Source organism: Oryctolagus cuniculus, chromosome 8 (assembly GCF_964237555.1).
Source record: "Oryctolagus cuniculus chromosome 8, mOryCun1.1, whole genome shotgun sequence".
Classification (NCBI taxonomy): Eukaryota; Metazoa; Chordata; class Mammalia; order Lagomorpha; family Leporidae; genus Oryctolagus; species Oryctolagus cuniculus.
The window spans coordinates 51,237,562-51,260,461 of NC_091439.1; the positions used below are offsets into that span (position 1 = coordinate 51,237,562).

General features: G+C 36.8%; 1 protein-coding gene across 1 annotated transcript in view; it reads left to right on the forward strand.

Moving 5' to 3' along the window:
* The window catches only part of CAMK2D (calcium/calmodulin dependent protein kinase II delta), a gene marked incomplete in the record, with an annotated part of 312,777 nt that overhangs the window by 78,174 nt on the left and 211,703 nt on the right, over window positions 1-22,900 (forward strand). Inside the window, 1 exon segment of the mRNA NM_001099954.1 lies at window positions 20,166-20,225. Within this exon segment, the coding sequence (NP_001093424.1) occupies window positions 20,166-20,225 (60 nt within the window).

Consider the following 22,900-nt stretch of genomic DNA (forward strand, 5'->3'; position numbering starts at 1 on the left):
CTTTCCTTCTTTGGTTCTGTGCTGTGCAATACCATCAGTTATTTTTCTAAAACAGCAATGAAAGTGAGCACCTTTATATCATCTACTATATGCAAGGCATTGTTTTGTTTTTACGAATTTCTTGACAACCCCATAAGTAGGCTCTGTGATGCTATTATAGAAGGAAGACAGTGACATACAGAGAGGTCAAGGAGCTTGCCCTAGGTCACTAGCCTCCTCAGTGGTGATATTTGAACCCAAGCAGTCTAACTGATCTGTGCACGTAAGCACAATATTATATTTCCTTGCAAACAAAATCTGGTTACCCCATGCCTCTGATTAAAGCCCACATTTCCTGCAGCAAAACATCCTAACATTTTAGCACAGGATTAATTTATCAGCTCTCTGTGCTGCTCTCTAGCACACATATGACGTTGTTGTCCACAGGCAAGAGCTGAACTCCAAACTTTCCAAAGACTTTTTTTCTGTTGTTAATCATGCTATACCTTTTGTTTGAAATTTATTTCCTCATTATCTAGTGGGAAAACCCCTGCTTATTCTTCAAAGCATTGATCAAACTTCACCTCTTTTAGGCATTATAGTAAACTTGTATTTTTTCTCATCTGTGTTCCCACAGTACTTAAGGTGTAACTTTCTTTGGGTTTTGTTACTGTTATCTACTCATTCTTGTTTGTGCTTTTTAGCCTGCAAACCTTGGGGTCAGGGATTGTTTCCTCATGTTTGTGGCCCCAGCACACCTAGCATAGTGCTGGATTCACAGATGGGCACTCATGAAAAAGTTGTAGTATTCAAATTGAACATCGAATGAGTTTAAATGTTAGAGTTTCAAGAAGATAGAGGCAGCTGGAATAGGACTGAAAACCTCTGTTGACAAGAAACAGTAGTGTGCCTTTACCGAGAACACCATGATCTGTCTGCTGATTTCATTTGATTGGCTAGTAACCAGATTCACCATTCAATCATGATCCTATGTCCTCAGTGCTGCTCTGCAGGACCCTGTCTGGATTTTAGTCAGTTTTCTTTGGAGGTGGTAGAAGATTTTGAAATGTCTGAAACCAAACCATTAAACCCTCTGGAAATAGCTTCTCTTGTCTGTGTGTGATAAGAAGTGGGTGGAAAAAAATTAGTGCATACTACCTATTACTTGGAGTTAAGATCACCAATTAAATGTAATGAATAGGATAAAATAACCCATACTACTTGTGCTTGGAATGGTATTTTGCCCCTCAGAGTTATATTCACATTAATTTAGAAAATCAGTTTCCAGATGTTGGATGAGCATTGACTAATTCTAGGGCACTCTCTTTCATTCTGTTTTCTGGATTATAGATCATCTGACTGAGGTGTATTTAGGATAACAGACAGATGATTGAACATGGTGAAACTAAGAACCTTCTATTTTTCTAAGTTAAACAGTGAATTGATTCAAATTTAGTACACTTAGAACCATGTGCTTCTTTGATCCAGAAAAAATTTTGATGACCAATTTTAACTTTAATTGAAAAATGTTGAAATTAAAACTTGTACTTTGCATAATGATAATAATAGAACACTTTACTTGTGTTTACTGAACTAAATGCCAAGATGACATAACACCCAATTTCAGAAAAACTGAGAGAAATGGGGTTATTTGAAGATTCTAGACTCAGAGTAGATGAAAGAAGACAAATTTGACCCACCTGTAATTGCACCATAGTTTTCTGCAGTGTTGGAGTATGAATGGCAATGGAATAAATTTATATATTTAATTGAAGAACTTATAAATTTAAAAAATGCATATTAATTGTAAATTATATTCTGAAATTTAGAGAAACTAATAGAACTACTATTTTAATTCTATTTATATAAATCTGAGTCTATCTTTTTCCCTTGTGCTTTGCTTTTAAAGTAGTTCATACTTAGAATCTCTTTGAAACAGCCAAATAAATTAAAACAAAACACTTATCTTCCTATATCAAAACAGCTTTAACATTTAGTTTGTATTCTGTGATGCAAAGTTTCATCTATGTAATTTATTGTAAATCTTACTGATACCCTATAAAGCATGATTGTCTTCTTCTATCAGAAAGGAGACTCAGCAGTTGTTCCAGAAAGGAAGATCCAGAATGGGATTCAAACTCAGGTCCACTGCTGCTGTATCACTTGCTTTTTCAAGAATTTCATTTTTGAGTATACATGTCCCTTCAGCTAAGGAAATAGACATACTGGAATTACAAAACTAACCTAATGATAAGCTAGAACTGTAAAAGGCTAATTTTTAAAAACTGGGTATGTCATTTGGCATATTTTTGCAGAAGTCATCTAAGTAAAAGATTTACTCATATTTTAATTATAATTTAAATTTCTAGGGAGAGTTTGATTAACTAGTAGATTAGCCAAGTGTCTATCCATGATTTGTTCCCCTCAAATTATGATCACTTATTTCTATAAGGGGGGCATGAACTCAGGATTAAATTGAAGGTTGGATTTTTTTATTCAAAACAATCTTGAAGTTTTCTGTGGTTAGTGAATGTTCTCTTGGGAATGACCAGGTTACTCACCATGTTTGCACTGAAAATGAAAGTATATATAATATCTCATTTTTTTTGTTTTAAATACAGGTATCTATGATAGATGACAGCAAGGAAGGGAAAATAATGTTAAATATAGCTAGCAATAAAACTGAATATTTGCTAAAGTAAGTAAAGTCAACAGGGAGCTCAGAGATACATTAGTCTTCTAGTACTTTCTTAATTTAATGAACAATTTAAAATCATAGCTATCCTTTTGTGTTTTATTCTCTCTGACTCATAATTTAGTTGATGTTCTTTGCAACCTATGTATCTCAATAGGAGATGGTAAAGATCAATCGGTCCACATGAGTCAAGTGCCCAGGACTGCTTTACAGAAAGGTGATCCATAAATCAGACTTATCGCTAAGGAGCCTTCATTCGTACTCTGTCCTTGCACAGAACGATCCTATCATCCATATCCTAATGGGAGTCACCCACATTCAGGTTGAGGATGTGTTTTCCTGTGACATAAAGATCATTTGTTCTTCTAGTTCTTTGTGCCTGGGCAGACTGTCCTATCTGGAGCCTCAATATCTTCATCTTTCCGAAAAGCAGTCCATAGCCAAATAATTCCTAAGAACTTGCCCTACAGTTGCAAAATGTCACTGATGTCCTTTTGCATTTCTTGTACCATCCAGCTTCTTGAACACATGAAGCTGTTTTTTAAGTTTGTGACTTTTTAAAGGAGTATGATAGGTACGAATAGATAGGCCATTCAGACCACTCTGACATCTCAGGGTCAACTTCAACTGCAGAGTGCTAGCTTTCCCAGCTTGTGGGCCTACTGTGGCACTTAACATTGCCATTTTTAAAAATATTTATTTATTTATTTATTTGAAAGGTAGAGTTACAGAGAAGCAGAGGCAGAGAAAAAGAGAGAGAGGCCTTCCATCCATTGGTTCACTCCCCAAATGTCCTCAAAGGTTGGAGCTGCGCAGATCCAAAGCCAGGAGCCAAGAGCTTCTTCTGAGCCTCCCACGTGGGTGCAGAGGTCCAAGGACTTGGGCCATCTTCAACTGCTTTCCCAGGTCTTATGCAGAGAGCTGGATCAGAAGTGGAGCAGCTGGGACTTGAACTGGTGCCCATGTGGGATCCCGGCACTGCAAATGATGGCTTTACCAGCTACACTGCAGTGCTGGCCTCCTCTTTTTTTTTTTTTTTATTTTATTTAAGATATACAAATTTCATGTGTTTCATCTATACAGACTTAGGAACATAGTTGAGAGTTATGAATGTTTTAGCCTGCGACTGGACAATTCTGATGACCAGTGTTTTGCCACAGAGCCCTATACTAGGCTGAGACACTCTGGGATTTCCCTATGAATGTCTGACACCCCATATGCATCTTAGTATCTGTTTTACAGAACTGATCAGTGGTGAGAACTTAAATGTAAGGTGAAAAAAGAACCAAGCCACAAATGAAAAGACTTTTTTTTAATGGACTTGCTTCATATTCTGTAGTTTATTGATTTGGAAATCATATTTTCATTTTAAAATGAAGCATGCCCAAGATGGAAAAGTTAGTCACTATTAGGTTTGTGATTGGACTATTGTATATGATAGTTGGATGGGATTTTTTCCATAGGGCATGAAGCCTATGATAGCTAAGGTTGTTAGTTCTATTATTGTCATTTGTAGTTTTTTTTTTTTTCCTTAATCACCATTTTTGGTCCCTAAATAAATCTTCCTTAGCATTTTTGTTTAACTGAATTTTATAAATCTTTGAAAAGAACCAAGATACATCAAATATTACCAATTCTTTGAAATATACATAAGTATTAGAAATGCATAAAGTGTTCAATAACTCGTTTTTAAATAAATTATTGTGAGTATAACTTTCTTCCTTCTATCCTTTTCTTTTACTCCTTCTTAAATGGTTAGATTTTGGTCATACTTATTTTAAAAATATTAAGTCTCTCAGTTGTAATGATATTGTTAAAAAAAAGCTGTGTGATGGGCATTTCTAAGAAATTAGATGTTATATTGGCTTATATGTGCATTCAGTTCAAAATAGTCAATTACTGGAATGGTATGTTTTTAGCCTCTTCAACTGCACATTTGAAGAACTCAAAAAAGGCCAGTATAACTGGAGCAGAGAATGCCTTGGGATGTGGAAGACAGTAAATAATGCAGAGGATTTATGGATTGGGAAAAGCAGAGGAGTCGGTTGGTTTGTAATCCTGATGGTTTGAAAAAAGCTGTAGTAGAAGATGCTGACCAAACAGTTTGGAAAGTGAGCAGTTGGTGGTTTTTAACTCTGATTTCCTGAGGAAGATGACAAGATATGAAGTAGTGACTGTGACAGTGGTGACCAAAATGGAGTGGAAGTACAGATCACTGGAGATGGACAGGTCAAGGAACTGAGAGGCTGAGTGTTGGCCCAGTTATGTGCATGTCTGTTGAAGTAGTCCAGTGTGTTGGCAGGCTTTCAGCAGAAGTAGAAGACTGGCTAAGTGCCAGCTCTTTAATAAATAAAATTGATTGAATGGTGAGTGGGAGGAAGAACCACTTATTGTGCCAAATATTTCATACGGTTTGAATTGTTTGTATTATCAAGTTCCTGGATTTTCAATGAGGTATTTTCCTAGTTTTTTATTCTATTTTGGCCATAATATTGATATATCAAAATCTGAACTAAAGTAGTTTTCTCATCTGGGTCGCATATTCCAAGATGACAAGAATTGTGTTTTAGTCACTTTTGTAGAGCCTGTATAGATCTTTGAGTCTTACTAATGACAAATGGTAGATGTTGATGAATAAAGCACAGTGATGAATTATGTAGCATGTAAACAGTGCAGCCATCTTTGATGGAAATTTTCATTGTTTTTATTTTCATAAAAATCTACACATTTTGTAAGCTTTACATGAAATATTGCCTTTGTGACTATAATCACCTTTGCATGTACATTATTTGCATAGTAATCTCACATTCTTTTTTCAAAAATCAACCTATTAGTCATATTTAACTTTCCTTGTTTCTATGGGAACTTTAACGTTTATACAAATATTTAAGGAGCCAATTAATTAGATCCTTTGAACAGAAATTGCACTGAGAGGCAGGGTCTGATATGATGGGGATACATTTTATCTGGAGAAGATCTTCTCTCACTAATATTTGTAAGCTCTTAACATTCTTCATTTTTTTTAAGATTTATTTTATTTGAAAGTCAGAGTTACACAGAGAAGGAGAGGCAGAGAAAGAGAGAGAGAGGTCTTCCATCTTCTGGTTCACTCCCCTATTGGCTGCAACCGCCAGAGCTGCGCCAATCCAAAGCCAGGAGCCAGGAGCTTCTTCGGGTCTCCCATGCAAGTGCAGAGGCCTAAGGACTTGGGCCATCTTTTTTTTTTTTTAATTTTTTTTAAATTTTTTTATTTTTTGACAGGCAGAGTGGTCAGTGAGAGAGAGAGAGACAGAAAAGTCTTCCTTTTGCCTCTGGTTCACCCTCCAATGGCCGCCGCGGCCGGCACACCACGCTGATCCGATGGCAGGAGCCAGGTACTTCTCCTGGTCTCCCATAGGGTGCAGGGCCCAAGCACTTGGGCCATCCTCCACTGCACTCCCTGGCCACAGCAGAGAGCTGGCCTGGAAGAGGGGCAACCGGGACAGAATCCGGCGCCCGGACCGGGACTAGAACCCGGTGTGCCAGCGCCGCAAGGGGGAGGATTAGCCTAGTGAACCGCGGCGCCGGACCTTGGGCCATCTTCTACTGCCTTCCCAGGCCATAGCAGAGAGCTGAATCAGAAGTAGAGCATCCAGGACTGGAACTGGTGCCCATATGGGATGCTGGCACTGTAGGGGCTACTTTACCCGCTACACCACAGCACTGGCCCTCCAGTCATTCTTCATTTATCAAGCTAGCCAGCAATCTCTGAACCAAGCAGTTGTCTGAGGGATTTAAAAGCAATTTGCAACAGTGTGTAAATTAAGATTTTTAAATCAAAAGGTATATGCTATGCATGTGCACAAGAAAGCAAGCAGACTGTGCATCATAATGTGAGTAGTGCTACATGTTTTTAATGAAGTTTTAAATGATATTTATTTCTTGTAGCAGAAGAAAATATTTGAGTATATTATACATCAAATCATTTTTATAATAAAATTCTAAAAGCTAATATTAGAGGAAGATAAAACAAAGTCAGGGATAAACAAGTTAGGAATGAGGCTGTAAAAAAAGGAAAAGAGATTTATTGGGTAGGAGATAGGTGAGTTGTCAGAGATGGGATATGCAGGCATGGATGTTGGCAGTGTATTTGATTCCACTGCAAGAAGCTAATGCAGGATGCTCTCTTTGGAGTCTTCTGGTTCCAGTCCCATACTTCCATGTCAATTGGTAGAATTCCTAGAGTCTCAAATTTTAAGGATCCAAGAGTACATGTTGCTCCTTAGTGTCTTTGGTATTTTATTCTCTTGGGGAAAAGTGGCCATTGATTTTTCTTTAAATTGTGATACTAATAACAACATCAAAACCAGATAAGCTCCTGGGGCTTCCCTTACCCCCTTCCTAGCTGTTAGGAAGCCTTATTTTTACTCTGATAATATCTTTGGATTAACACAAATCAGAAACTGTTTTCACTGTCACTCTGCAGACAGACACTTAGCAGGTGGACATGGGATCTATCCATTTCATATGGGAGTGGAAATCAATTGTCCAGCCCAAGACAGGTTTTTGCCTTCCAGGTTAAAGTTTACCAACAGAAGCAAGCAAGTATATTCCTCTTTCAGAGTTTAGAGGGAACCACAGTCAATTTATGTGGCATTTAATATACCTCCTTGTAATCTGTGAGTGTTAAGTCAGGCAAGGCTGCAAAAAACTCTTGTTTTGAAGCTGGCCTAGGTTCGAGCATTGTGGCGCAGCAGGTTATGCCTGCGCCTTCAAGGCAAGCATCCTATATGAGTGCCAGTTCTGCTCCACTTCTGATCCAGCTCCTTCCTAATGTGGAAGATGATCCAAGTACCTGGATGGAGTTCTAGCTTCGGGCTTCAGCCTGACCCCATCCTGTATGTTATGACCATTTGGGAAGTGTACCAGCAGATGGAAGATTTCTCTCTCTCTCTTCTCTGCCTTTCTAATAAATAAAAATAAATCTTAAAAAAAATGCTGGCCCAATTTTAATGCCATGCAAATGCTGAAAATGGATTCTAAATGATGCCACAATTACTTGAGACATGACATTCTATGTAATAGATAACTATTCATTCCTAATGGAGGAATGATGACATAAAATTAATAATTAATTAAGAGTGCCACTCCATCAAATCAGGGAGATTTTTTACCATACATTTCAGGTCCATTAGAATTTCATTATCAGAAGGAATAAGATGATACACTCCTAAAGTGTAAATTATTTATAACATTTTAGGTTATTGGAAAGAACATAAGCATATTTAGTCAATACTCTAATATAATCTTCATAGAATATTCTTGTTAGCTCTGTTTGCAAAGAGAATTGCACATGGTACTCTGTTTAGAAGATGGGATGTGAAAGAAGTCCAAATTGTAGAATCCAGTAAATCCAAATTCTAGATGGTTAAAATTTGTTGAAGAAAATATTTATATAGGGGTAGGCATTTGGATAGTGGTTATGTTGTTGGTTGGAATGCCTGAATCCATTATTGTAGTGCTTAGGTTTGAGTTCCAGCTCCACTTCTGATTCCAGCTTCCTGCTAATGTGCATCCTGAGAGGCAACAAGTAATGGCTCAGGTAGTTGGGTCCCTGTCACTCAAGTGGAAGATAAGGATGACTGACTCATCCTTGGCCATTGCTGGCATTTGGGGAATGAACCAGAGCTAGAACTTCTATCTTTCGCTTGCTCTCTCTCTCTTTCTGTGCTTTCAAATAAATGAATAATTTTAAAAGATCTATGTCTTTTTAAATTTACCCCCTCAGGCCAGGCCCGTTTCAGGCTTCAGAGCCTCTGTGGACCAGGGTGGGTTGTGATGCCTGACTCTTTGTCACCTCACTTTCTTTGCTAGTCACTGGCTGCCACTGGGGCCTGTCAGGGCAGAGCTGTAAAGACTGGGCAAGTTTGACTTCAGTGGTGCAATTCTAATCTATACTGTTGCCTTCTGATAGATGCATAAGTGCTGACTTTTTGCCTCTCATGGAATGTTTTTCTAAGTTTTGAATGAGTCCTGCTAGTGACTTCTGGAGACCGTTCCCTTGATGATAACCATGCTTCCCTGGCTTGAGGTTTTTGACTGCTTTGCAGCTCCTGATCTTTTGACTTTCCACCTTTTTTAGGATCACATTGTCTCCACCTCCCCTTGGTAGCTATATAGATAGTCTTTGTAACCATGTATCAGAGAAATATCTCTATAAAATTATTTCATATAAATTAATGTTCAATCTTGTTTGTAATTTGAAAAAGTATACAATATATTGTTGCCTCATTAAATTGCAACTGAAAAATAGCCCTGTGAGATACAGACTTGATTTTACTTTTGCATAGTTTGTATACAGCATTATTTTCATTTTATCATAAGATAAAATGTCAGGTATCTGAACGTATGCCATTATTATAGTGAAAGAGGCAAGCTATTTCTCCTGTAGGACAGGATAAGAATGGTGTTATTAAAATTTATTATTTATTTCTTTACAATCTTAGGAAACATAAATTAAATGAATATATTCTAAATATATTATCTGGTAACTCCCTTTGAAACAATTTTATATGATAAATTATCATATTAATATCATATCACCATTCATTTTGTATATATGAAATGAATGATTAAAACAAAGAAAATTTATAACACTGATGAATTTAATTTGTTTAAACTTAGACAAAAGGCTTTCAAGTGTTTTGTATTTTGAAATATCTAGAATATACCATAAAAATGAATATCTGTTTTTTAACCATATTTTACTTATTGATTTAGTCTGTTTCCAACCACAGATTATCAGTGGTTTGCTCATTATTTCTATCAACAGTGGCCTGGCTACTGTAGTCATATGATTTTATAGGAAAGAGTTATTTTTGTATTAGGGGCATGTAAGATGAATAACATTTGAAAAAATTAATATACTTTTGATGTAACTATTAGGAATTTAATTCTTTTAAAATTAGATACTGTTTTAGCAATAAGAATCATATTGATGACGTTGTAATTTGTTGAGGACCCACTTTGTTCCAGGTATTTTATAGGTGGATTTTTTTTAGAGATCAAGGAATTTGGACCCCCAGCTAAATAGTAACAGAACTAGGGTAGCAACTGCTGTCTGCTGAATCCTGAGATCTTTCCTTTCCTCTGGGTTGTCTGTAACCATGTGTTCTACAGAGTCAGGGATCTTCATGAAGTGCTGTGATTCTTGTAAAGTCAGTGGAAAGTTCTGTTTTCCTCCATAGATGAAACTGCTAAAGACGGTAAAATGAAGCAAAGGATTAGTTCTTTTTCCAAACAACAGATTTAAAAAAAAAAAAAAAGAATCAAAGAAAGAGTTCCAAAGGAACCATAGTTTCTAATGCTATAGAATCAAGGAAAGACTGGTGTCATAATTCATAATTTGACATGAGCTTCTAGTACAGAATGAATTCTCTAAATTGATTCACTTCTAAAGTAGGATATATGAACTTATAGCACAAATATATAATTCTACTTTTCCGTGGAAAGGAGAACATCACCCTAGGTGAGGAATTTATAAAATCTTAACAGTTTGTCCAGTGTGTGAGAGGGCAATAGAAGTATCAGAGAGTGGCCTATACCTAAAGCCAGAAAGAATCTAGGTCAAATAAATTTTAAAGATTCAATTCATGTAGTGATATAGTTCAAAATAAAAGGATAAAATGAAAATGTAATAGCTTATTATGAATTTTTAAAACTTTTTGTTAAATGAACAAGCCATATTTAGGTTTTATAATGAAGTGACTCTTCCAATAGCTCCTTCTAAGTTACAGTGTGTGTGTGTGTGTGTGTGTGTGTGTGTTTTGACAGGCATAGTTAGTGAGAGAGACAGAGAGAAAGGTCTTCCTCTTCTGTTGGTTCACCCCCCAAATGGCTGCTACGGCCAGCGCTGTGCTGATCCGAAGCCAGGAGCCAGGTGCTTCCTCCTGGTCTCCCATGCGGGTGCAGGATCCAAGCACTTGGGCCATCCTCCACTGCGTTCCCGGGCCACAGCAGAGAGCTGGCCTGGAAGAGGAGCAACCGGGACAGAATCCGGTACCCCAACCGGGACTAGAACCCTGGGTGCCTGCACAGGCAGAGGGTTAGCCAAGTAGGCGCGGCGCAGGCCTACAGTATGTTTTTAAAGTGATCTCATTAAGTGTATAGAGTCTATGTTCTTTGCAGAGGAATGCCTCCTGTAGTGAGAAGTAATTTCTCTAATGAGAAAAATGTATCCAGAATGTAATTCCACTCCTTCAGAAGTCTTTACTTATCTTTTTTTCTTCTTCCCTTTCCTTTCCTCCCCCTTCCCCTCCTGCTTCCTCTCCCTTTCCCCTTTCGTTTCCCCTTCCCTTTCTCTCTCTCTCTCTCTCTCTCTCTCTCTCTCTCTCTCTCTCTGTCATATTTAATGTATTTCAAAGGCAGAGTAACAGAGGCAGATGACTGCAATGGTTGAGGCTGGCCAGGCCAAAGATGGGAGCCAGAAACTTCATTTGTGTCTCCCACTAGGGTGCAGGGGTCTAGGTATTTGGGTTATCTTCTGCTACTTTCTCAGGCTCATTAGCAAGGGAGCTGTATTGGAAGTGGAGCAGCTGGGAATGGAACCTGCACTCCAGTATGGGATCCTGCATGGCAGGCGGTGGCTTAACCCATCATGCCACAGTGCCAGCTTTGATCCTACTTTCTGATTGGAATCTCTTCAGGAACCAGTGTTGTGGCAGCTGTAAAGCAGCTGCCTTCAATGCCAGCATCCCATATGGGCACTGGTTTGTGTCCAGCTGCTCCACTTCCTATCCAGCTCCCTGCTAATGCCCTGGGAAAAGCATTGGAAGGTATCCCAATTGTTTGGGCTCCTGCATCCACGTGGGAGACCCAGATGAAGTTACTTGGCTTCTGGCTCCTTGACTCTTGCTCCTGCTTTTGACCTGGGCTTTGTGGCCATCTGGGGAGTGAACCAGTGAGTGGAAGATCGATCTCTCTCTCTCTCTCTCTCTTTCCCTCTCTCTCTCTCTTTCTCCATTTCTCTGTGTAACTCTGATTTTAAGATGAATAAATTAATCTCTCTTCTTTTAAAATAATCTTTTCAGGTTATTTGTAATCTATATTTTTGTGCCCTTGGTTCTTATTTTACAACATGTACAAAATATTCATTAATTTATACATTCAACATTTATTTAGTGACTGTTATGTGTACTTTAAACAGTTTTGTGTACTGTAGATATTCACAGCAATAGAACTTTATAACAAAAACTCATGAAGAAATAAGAAGCAGATGCAATAATACAAACCATAAAATACAAAACATAAAATAGCTTAAGACCATTTACTTTTCCTTCCGAGACTCGAGAGCCAGCCGGGTCTGATGTGAGAGAGGTAAAAAATTTCTGGTACTCGAGTCTACAGTTTCTCGGAAACTGAACAGATATGGAAAAATTTAAGGCCGGCGCCACGGCTCACTTGGCTAATCCTCCGCCTACAACGTCGACGTTGTAGTCCCGGTTGGGGCACCGGATTCTGTCCTGGTTGCTCCTCTTCCAGTCCAGCTCTCTGCTGTGGCCCGGGAACGCAGTGGAGGATGGCCCAGGTCCTTGGGCCTTGCACCCGCATGGGAGACCAGGAGGAAGCACCTGGCTCCTGGCTTCAGATCGGCGCAGCACCGGCTGCAGTGCACCGGCTGTAACGGCCATTTGGGGAGTGAACCAAAGGAAAAAGGAAGACCTTTCTCTCTGTCTCTCTCTCTCACTGTCTAATTTTGCCAAAAAAAAAAAAAAAAAAAAATTTAAGTATGGAGTTGATCTTATTGTAGTCAAGAAGCCAGAGAAGCAGGATTAGAGCAGGATTAGCCTGCCCTCAGATGAATCAGAGGCACTGACTTTCAACTGGTGCACTGGGCCAGGGCAGGGAAGAACCAAGAACATAAGATTAAAGAGCACAGCAGCTTCAACTAAGAGGTCAAAATACCAGCAAGACAGAAATTAATGATAAAGTTAGACTTATTTTAGTTGTGATTCTTAATAGAGTATATACATAATTAATACATAAAAATATTAAGAGTGTAATGTATAATAAATAGAATATGTATATATATATATAATTTCTTTGTATTGAGAACATTCAATCACCTCGACTAGCCATTTTAAAATACCCAATTAAGTGTTATGAATCATAGTTATCACTACTATTCTAGAGAACATTAGAAGTCATCCCTCCCGTCTGACTATATCCATTAACCATCCTCTCCCCCTGACACCCTTCCCAGGAAGATTTTATACTCTACATTTTCATAGGCTTGACTCTGATAATTTCAAAATTTTGATTTAAGATGATTTTAGAGGTGGAATTCTCTTTATGGGGAGAGTGAGCTAAAAGACTTAAACCCTCTTGGCTGTGAGAAACCCAAGCCTTCCTTAGTTTGTATGTTTATGTTTGTGTGCACTTAGGCATGCTTGTGTACATGTGTCAGGTGTACTGATGGAGAGGCATGGTAACTGATCACCCATAGTAGAAAGTCAAACTTCTGCTTCCCAAACCAGCATTTGGCATTGCCTCTGTCGAGTTGATTCCACACAGAGGGGCAAGGCAGACAGGTTCCATAGAACATGGACCCATGGTTTTCATACCTTTGTAACCTGAGTAATAATTCATACTGTGATGACCGTGTGGTATCAAGAAAGATTATATTATTTTATGTATCTTCTACAGAAGAAAATGATGATAGTGAGATTCTACCCCTACCACCAGATTATCATTTTAATGCTTTGGCATATGGGGAGTAAGTAACTAATTACTTTTGAAATTTACCTAATGATAACAGCTCATTCCCCCAATATTACTAGATAAACTAGTTGTTTTTTATAACTTTAGTGATACTCATATTGCTGCGTGAAAGTGATTCAGGGTTAATATGTTAATTTGCATTTGTTATCAGTTATTTTGCATAAAAATAAAATTTGGTGTGGAGCTGGGATGAAGGATTCATTGCAGTAGGTACAAATGAACATTTCTCACCTATTGGAATAAAATATTTTGTTAATTTAAAAAGTATCTTAATGCTGAAAAGAAATAGCTATCTTTAACTCAAATTCTTGTTTTAAAATTGAGAGGTCTTTGTACAAATAATGCTATTCATCACTGATCAGAACTGAATAATATTTTCTTTAAGTGATTGTTTATATGGTATGCCTTCACCCATATATTTCTAACTGGGTGTAGTTGTCAGATTGATGTGATTACAGATTTCATGTTTGTATTTTTATTCATGTAGAAGTATGGACTTGAACTTCAAAGGAAGGATAAAGCCAAGCTATTATTCTGTAATGACTTTAATCAATATTAAATGATGAATGAAGCTGGTTTTACCATAGCTTAGAGTCTGGATAATAAAAAAAAATGTTCAAATGGTGTTAAACAGTATTATGAATGCCTTGTCTTTTATAATCCATCTTTGCCTCTTACCATTATGGTTGTGAGAGCTGAGAATAATGATATGGGATGTATGATTCTTGTTGCTGATTGAATTAAGAGGAAAGGAAACTTTAAAGGTAAAACTAATTTATCTTTGTAGCAGGATAAGCAGAAATGAGCTTTTGGCAATAATAGGTGCTTAATCACTCCTTCCCACCTACCTACTGTCTCCAAAATTAAAGTTGTGAATTTGATGTTGAATGTGAAGCACACCAGGTGATATGCATTTCCATTACTGTTAAATTCTAGTTTTTATTAAAACTAGAATTGAATTATATCATCATGTTTGGAATGTCAAAACATCCTCTGATGAGAACGTGCAGAATGCCTATGATTCATAGATCACTAAGTCATGTAACTATGCAGAAGAAAAAATAAGGGAAGCTGCTTATCAGAGAGAAAGCTTATCGATGCTATTGTTGAAAAGTCTGCTGTGACAGGCAAACAGCAAGATGTCCCAATAATCCTTGCTTTCTACGGTTCATGTCCTTCCATATTGAAATTGAACCAGCCTCATTTCATGATTCTAACCAACTGAGTACAGCAAATGTGATGGGATGTCATGTCCGTGCTTAGACTAGGTAAGTTAGTGACTTCTGCTTTGCTTCCCAGCCTCTTTCAGCTCGTGCTTTGATGAAGCAGGTTGCCATGTTGACACATCTAAGGAACTGGGGGCAGACTCGAGCCAACAGCCAGCTGGAAACTGAGGTCCTCAGTTCAACAACACTTGAGGAACTGAACACTGCCAACAAAAATGTTAGCTTGAAAGCAGATCCTATCCTAGTCATGATTGTAGATGAGACCCTAGCCATGGCTCATTGCTTCACCAAAGCCTTTAGAGCAGCTCTAAAAGCAAAAGGCTGTCAAGCCAGGCCCAGCTTCCTGATTCACAGAAAAAGTGAGAATATAAATCTGTACTCTTTTAAACTTCTATGACTGTGGTATTTGATGTGTAGCAATAGAAACCGAATACAAAGGTGTGTTAATTTTCTAGGGCTGCCATAACAGAGTACCACGAATGTGGCGTGAACAACAGAAATTTATTTTGTCACAATTCTGGATGCTAGAAGTCACATTGAGGTGTTAGGTGGATTGATTTCTTCTGAAGCCTCTGTCCTTGTCTTGTAGATATCTGTTTCCCTGTGACTTTCCGTGGTCTTCCCTAGTATCCTCTTCTTTTTTGAACACCAGCTAGCGCCCATACTCATGAGCTGATTTTAACTTTATTATCTCTTTAAATATCTTGTCTTTAAATACAGTCCTTTGGGAGATCTGGGAGTTATTTCTCTGTCAAGAATTTTGCAGAGAAACAGATCAGCCATAATAATTGGCTATGGAAGATTCTGTAATTATATTGAAGTCTGTAGGTAAAATTTCATAAAATTTATTGTCTGTGAAGGTGTTTCTTTGTCTTTATTTTAATGCAATTATGTACATTTCAGATAATTTGTATTTATCTATATAACATTGTTTAACATATGTATTTGCATATCCCTGTCTCCATCACAAAATTATAATCCCAATAGGTGTGTATGTTTTATATGCTTTACATATGACACTGCAGTAAGATAATGATATGAGATGAATTTTCAAAATCTGGTTTAATCTTTTGTGTTTACTTAGATATTTCTAACTAATAATATTCTAGAAGTAGCTTGTCTTAAAAATAAGACCCTGTTAAAGGGTTGAAGACTTAAAGAATTTATGTTTACTTGAAATATGTTTTACTTTAGCTGATAGATAAGGCTGGAGAATATATTGACAATCCATAAATGATGGATACACTGTCAGAATCTATTCAGTGATGTGCTGATTCATTACGATGCCATTTTTCTTTGAGTTATTAACAGCATTATACATTAAAATACTTCCTTACATTCCTCCAAATAAATAGACTATTATAAATAGCAGTTCTTTATATTATGTAGTCTTTAAAACACTCTGAGGAGATCTGCAGGATCAAAACTATTTTCAAAATGTAACCAAGATATTATTTACTTAAAATTATGATGACATTTGTACATGTGTTGACGTGTCACACAATAAATGCGAAAATATGTGGAAAAAATTGTGAGAGTCTTTGTATGAATCATGGTGATGATATTAATCCATGACATCTTTGTATTTTTTAGCACTATGTACTTACTGCTTTCCCAAGCTATAGCAGAGGTCTGGATTGGAAGTGGAGCAGCCGGGACTCAAACCAGTGCCCATATAGGATACTGGTACTGCAGCCTGGGGCTTTAACTCACTGCACCACAGCATCAGCAGCACTATGTACTTACAAGAAAAACAAAAAGAAGCGAATTTCACTAAAGATAATCTTTCATGAAATTAAAGTTATCAACTATTAACTCTTGGCTTTTGATTATGTCTGTCTACAACATTCCACATGACTCAATAAGAATATTCATACAGCATCTCTGTTCTATACCAAAGTCTAGTGACTGTCAAGGACAGTACCTGTACAGCTTTTTGAATTGGAAGTTGAACAAGTTGGTCTTTCATGGATACCATTTCTACTTGGAAGAGTGGCAATCCAGTTATGATCATTCACACTTAGATCTTTGACAACTGTGGTATCAGGAAAATGAGAATTACTGCCTCAAGGAAAACAACTACAGCTGATAGCATGTATCATCAATATCTTAGAATTTTAGAAAACTTGTTTCCATCCATGTAAGCTTGACTGATTCCTAAATTTAAAGATTGCTCTGGTAAAATTTGTGGCAATATTAACAAGTGTTATTTTTATGATATTGTATCATAAAATATGTCCACATAATGGATTGAACTAATCCTTAATATTTTCCAAATGACTGATGCATCATGTTATAAAATTATACCTGGGTATAAGGTTCTTTAAAAGGGCAAGAAAAAGATTTTAATGTAATAATATTGTACAACATAGAAGGCTGAATATAAGTTTGACAAGCATCGAAGTTGATGACATCACTGATGCTGTTCATAAAGTTCACTGATAAGGCTTCAGATTTCACAGGGCAACTAAACATTAAGAAACTACTGTTTTTTTTTTGTGTTAGTGTAATGTTAAAGAATAACAGCCATAATTATCCTAAAAGACTATCAAAATACATCTTTTTCTACTTACATATTCTTGTTAAGAACATATTTTCTTCATGCACTTAAACTAAAATAATATATTGAAACAAATTTAATATAGGAGCAAATATGAAATTATGCATTATCTCCCTATTGATTCAGACATCAAAGGGAATTGCAAAAATTTAAGCAGTGCCACTGTTCTGTTTTGTTTTAATATGGAAAATATAATGTTGGTCATGAAAAACATATTCCTTATGGTGCAGTTGGAAAATCAGCCTTTTGCTATCATCATAATAAAGATTAATGCAGCCAAGAATCATCACTGAATGCTAAATCTAGGTGGAAGTTTTAATGAAAAGCAGAATGTTTGCATAGTCTTAAAATATCTTCCCCATATACTTGTAAGTTACAAAGGAAAAAAAGAGTAATTATTTACTGGAGAAATCAACAGCACAGTGAACTGGGGAGGAGCAGGTAGACAACATATATACCAGATGTGATAGCCTGAGAAAGATAGTGCTGTAGCTGAGAATGGATAGTCCATATCAAAATCATGTGAGGGGGTCAGCACTGTGGCGCAGCAGGTTAACGCCCTGGCCTGAAGCACTGGCATACCATATGGGTGCCAGTTTGAGACCCGGCTGCTACACTTCGCATCCAGCTCTCTGCTATGGCCTTGGAAAGCAGTAAAAGATGGCCCAAGTCCTTGGGCCCCTGCACCTATGTGGGAGACCTGGAAGGAGTTGCGGCCATTTGGGGAATGAACCAGCTGATAGAAGACCTTTCTCTCTCTCTGCCTCTCCTCTCCCTGTGTAACTCTGACTTTCAAATAAAATAAAATAAATCTTTTTAAAAAAATCATGTAAAACCACATGACATAGCCAAAATGAAAAACACTCTTGCAAAAAAGAAACATAATGGCATTTTCAAAAATATTACCATAAAAGACAAATGTTACAGATTTAAACAAGGCTAAAGAGAAGGTATAAATATAGTAAGTGCCATATCTGGTCCTAGCCTGGATCCTGCACCAGAGGGACAAAAATGCCGTAGAAGGCTCCATTCGGTTAAAGTGACAAAATAGAAGTACAGGTGGTAAATTGTGCTGCATCAAGGCTAAATTGTGATTGTAAAAGAATATACTGATTCGTAGGTAACACACACTGAAATTTTTGGAGTAAAAGGGCTTAATGTTTGTATTTTACCTTCAAATAGGGAAGAAAACAAATTTTAATGTACAAATATAAATGTGCATTTTGTTTTTGTATTTATATATCAATATATACCCACACATGATTAGAGGTGTATGCACACATGTAGGGAGAGAGTGTGAGAGTACACAAATGATTTTTAAGATGAATAAAATGCTAATAATAGATATATCTAGATAAATGGTATGCATGTGTTCTTTGCTATGCCAGTTCTTTCAGATTTTCAATACGTTTCAATTATTTCCTAATAAAAAGTCTGAAAGCTAGTTACTTTTGTCCCTATGTAATGGTTAATTATTTTTAATGAATTACTAAATATCTATATTTGAAAATTGTCCAGTTTACATGTATGATAATAAATTATAAATGTTGATACTAAAATACTATTATATAGTATTTTAAAAAAAGTTCATTGGAGTCCTTGATGATTTTTAAGGCTATCAATGGGTTCTAAGACCACAGAGGTTGAAGATTGTGGTTTACACAATAGTGGTTAGGTAGGTGTCCTCTTCATTTTCTCTTCTATTTTATGACATAAGTTAAAGAGAAAAGAATATATAGAGTAAGCCATTAGCTTCTCTATAGTTTAATTTTCACATTTGTAAAATAGGAAAAATAGTAGTGCCTATCTCAGAGGCTATTGTAAGTTTTAAATCAAATATTATTTGAAAATGCTCTCAACTGATGACCACACTAGAAGGCATCCTTGTGGGGAATAATGTTTCTGCTGTATTCTTTTTTTCTTTCATTTGTTTGTGCTTTGGAAAGTAATTTTGGTTACAATTATATGCATCTGTATCACCACAAAAAGAAACCAAAGAGTATCAAAAAAGTTTTTTTTTAAGAGACAGCAAGAGAGAGAGAGACAGAGAGAAAGGTCTTCCTTTTCCGTTGGTTCACCCCCCAAATGGCCGCCAAGGCCGGAGCTATGCCAGTCCGAAGCCAGGGGCCAGGTGCTTCCTCCTGGTCTCCCATGCGGGTGCAGGATCCAAGCACTTGGGCCATCCTCTACTGCCCTCCCGGGCCACAGCAGAGAGCTGGACTGGAAGAGGAGCAGCCGGCACTAGATCCCAGTGCCCATATGGGATGCCAGCACCGCAGGCAGAGGATTAGCCAAGTGAGCCACGGCGCCAGCCCAAAATAGTTCTTAAAATTCAAGTTTACAGTGGTTCATGGCTCTTAAATAAATGGTTAGAGGGAAACAGAAATGTGAAGATGAGCAAATAATCATGAGTTTCTGGAAATCCTTGTTATCAGAAAGAAGATACACTTAGAAAGTTGGACCAACAATTATATAAAAAATGGTTGATTGAATATATTACTGGACAGGAAACAGTTCTCCCTCAGTGATGAACTATAATTGCCCTCTTTATCACTAGTTCTATTGGCCTTCCATTTTCCAGTTATAAATCCTCTGCTGTCAATGAGTATGTGTATACTGGGTTATTTAAGTTGTTGCAACATTATTCTCCTAGGGGAAAATTAAGAAATATGTAGTATTGTTTTGTGGCATTTCCACCATTTCCCCCAGTCCAAGTCTAAATTCACCTCTATTTTATAACTCTCTATCAAGTATCAAGCCGAAGGAAAATAAAGAAAATTAGATGAAAATTAGATTGTTGTAGTAGTCACACACCTAATTGTAAATTCAAATATAATTGTTTTAAAAAGAGAAATTAAACAATAAATAAATGTAAAGGCTTATGTCATTTTTTTGTTAAACAGTTTATTGTGTTCTTTTTTACTATATTATGACTTTTTTTTAACAGATCATCAGAAACTGGAAAGGGAAGCTAGAATTTGCCGTCTTTTGAAGCACCCCAATATTGGTGAGGAAACATTTTCAATATACTTTAAATGTTAATTTAAAATTCATGTTATATGCTTTCTTACCACTAATATAACTATTAGGAAACAAGCTCATATATTTGTTCCTTGTTACATTTGATTCTTTGAAGTTTTTTATATGATTGCTTGATGATGCTATCATTGAAGCAGGACTGGAAAATAAAAACTGCCTCTAACTTAAACTAGTCTCAGTTTGTGGACTTCCTGAAAGTGATATGTTAAGTCAGTTAGCAGTGTCCATTTCCTGTTGTGCTGAAAACTCACTGCACACCAACCAGAAGAAAAACTGAATGTAACTTAAAGAATAAATAAATTTAAGTAATCTTTCACTATATCATATTAGCTTTATTTTCACCATGTATTAGAGTTTGCTACATTAACTAGTTGGGTATCTTCTGTAAGCTCATATAAAATGAAAATAACAGTAATTTCCCTTATTTGGAAAGAGAGTAGTTTTGAAGGTGAAAATGAAATACATATAAAAAAATTGAAAAGATATATTTTTTAATTGTAAAACTTATATAAACTTTAGAAAGTAATGTAGAACATTAGTTGAATACTGCTTTTGGTTGTCTTTAAAACTTGTTCAGCTACTGCCAGTGAAGTGTGGAGAGACAGAATTTATGCCATTAGTTAACTCAGTGAAAGTACTTCCCATCTGTTCTCTAAGAAGTTTACCTTTTATTGATTGATTCTATTTCAGAAATGAGAAAAATAACTTCAGAATATTGTTCCTCCTCAATTATAAAATAGCAAAGCAGTTTTCTAAATGAAAAATTAATTGATGAATATAAGAAAACCAAAAGAAAAAAAAAAACAAGTGGAAGAAAAAGCAAAAAAAAAAAAACTAAAAATTTTGAGAATAGTTTTTATATTTTTGGAAAAATGTTACTGTCCCAGAACTCTGGGTTTTATTGTCAAACAAAATAGTTCTGACCTAGAAGTAATGAAAAAGGAGATGATAATACCTCAGAATTTATAAAAGTATTCACTGAAAAGTATCCTTTTTTTTATGCATAGGACCATTCTTTTTCTATTCATGCTTCCAAGTGTTCAGTGTCCTGCCTTTAGAGGGAGTTGTTAAGGGACTGAATAAAACTATGGAGTGAATCTGAAAGAATAGCATGCTGGCAGCTCTTTAAAAGCAGCCTCTTGTTTTAGGAGAGGTCAAAACAGGTCTGAAATGTGAATGTACCCCATACAAGTATTTTATCCTGACAGAAGTCTGTGATGTTTCTTGGTTGACTGTAAGGTTGCCCCCTTATCCACTGGTGGATACTATTCCAAGGCCCCCTTTATTTGCTTGAATTGCAGATATAATTGAATCCTATTTATCCAGTCATATGCCTCATATTGATGTCTCAGTCAACCATGGGTTACATATATGATAGTGATCCCATAAGATTATATTGCCTGCTGAGGCTGTAGCCATTGTATTTGTGTAAGGGCACTCTTTTAATATTAATACACAAAAAATTGCACCTAATGAACTTTTTCTTAGACTGTATCCTAAGTGATTAAAGCCTGAACTGTGTTTTTTCCTATAAATACATCTTATTATAAAATTTAATTTATAAATTAGGTATAGTAAGAGCTTAACAACTAATAATAAAATTGACAATTATGACAACATACTCTATTAAAAGTGATGTAAATGTGATTTCTCAGACTATTTTACTGTACTGTACTCATCCTGCTTCTTGTGACAGTGTGGGGTGAGAGAAATGTTTTATGGATTCTTTTTTTGGCACTTATGAATTGCCAGCATCAGTGCTTCTTCTCTTGGCAACCATTATTAATTGACACAAGGATTACTGGAATACAAGTTCTGTGATGGCATGACAGTTGATTTTATAACCAAGAGAGCTGCTAAGTAACCCAACTGGCTGATGGTATATCAGCATGGATACTTCAGACAAAGGGGTAATTCATGTCCAGTTCAGGACAGAGCGGGGTAGTGTAAGATTTTAACATGCAACCCAGAATGGCTTTAAGTTTAAAACTTAGAGATTGTTTTTTTCTGCAGTTTTCCATTCAGTATCCTCAGACTCCAGTTGATCATGGGTAACTCAAACAGAAAACAGAACCACAAGTAAGGGGGAGAAGGGTGGCTGCTGTAGTAGTTTGCAAGGACCACCCTAAAAAAGTACCACAGACTAGGTGGCTTCAAGAACAGAAAGTATTTTTATCTACTTATTTTAAAGACATATTTATTTGCTTGAGAGGCAGAGTTACAGAGTGAGAGGAGAGGGAGAGAGAGAGAGAGAATATCTTTCTATTATTCACTCCCTAAATGGCAGCAAACAGCCAGGTCTGAGCTGTCTCCAACATACATTGCAGGACCCAAGTACTTGGGCCATCTTCCACTGCTTTCCTAGGTACATTAGTCAGGAGCTGGGTCAGAGTGGAGCAGCTGGAAGTCACACTGGCACTCATAAGGGATGCTAGTGTCACAGATGGTGGCTTAACCCACTGCACTGTAACACCTGGCCCTTACTTGTCTGTCTATTTATTTGAAAGCAGATTGATACACACACACACACACACACACACACAGAGAGAGAGAGAGAGAGAGAGATCTTTTATCCACTTGTTCACTCCCCAAATGACTACAGTAGCTGGAACTAGGCCAGTCTGAAGCTAGGAGCCAGGTACT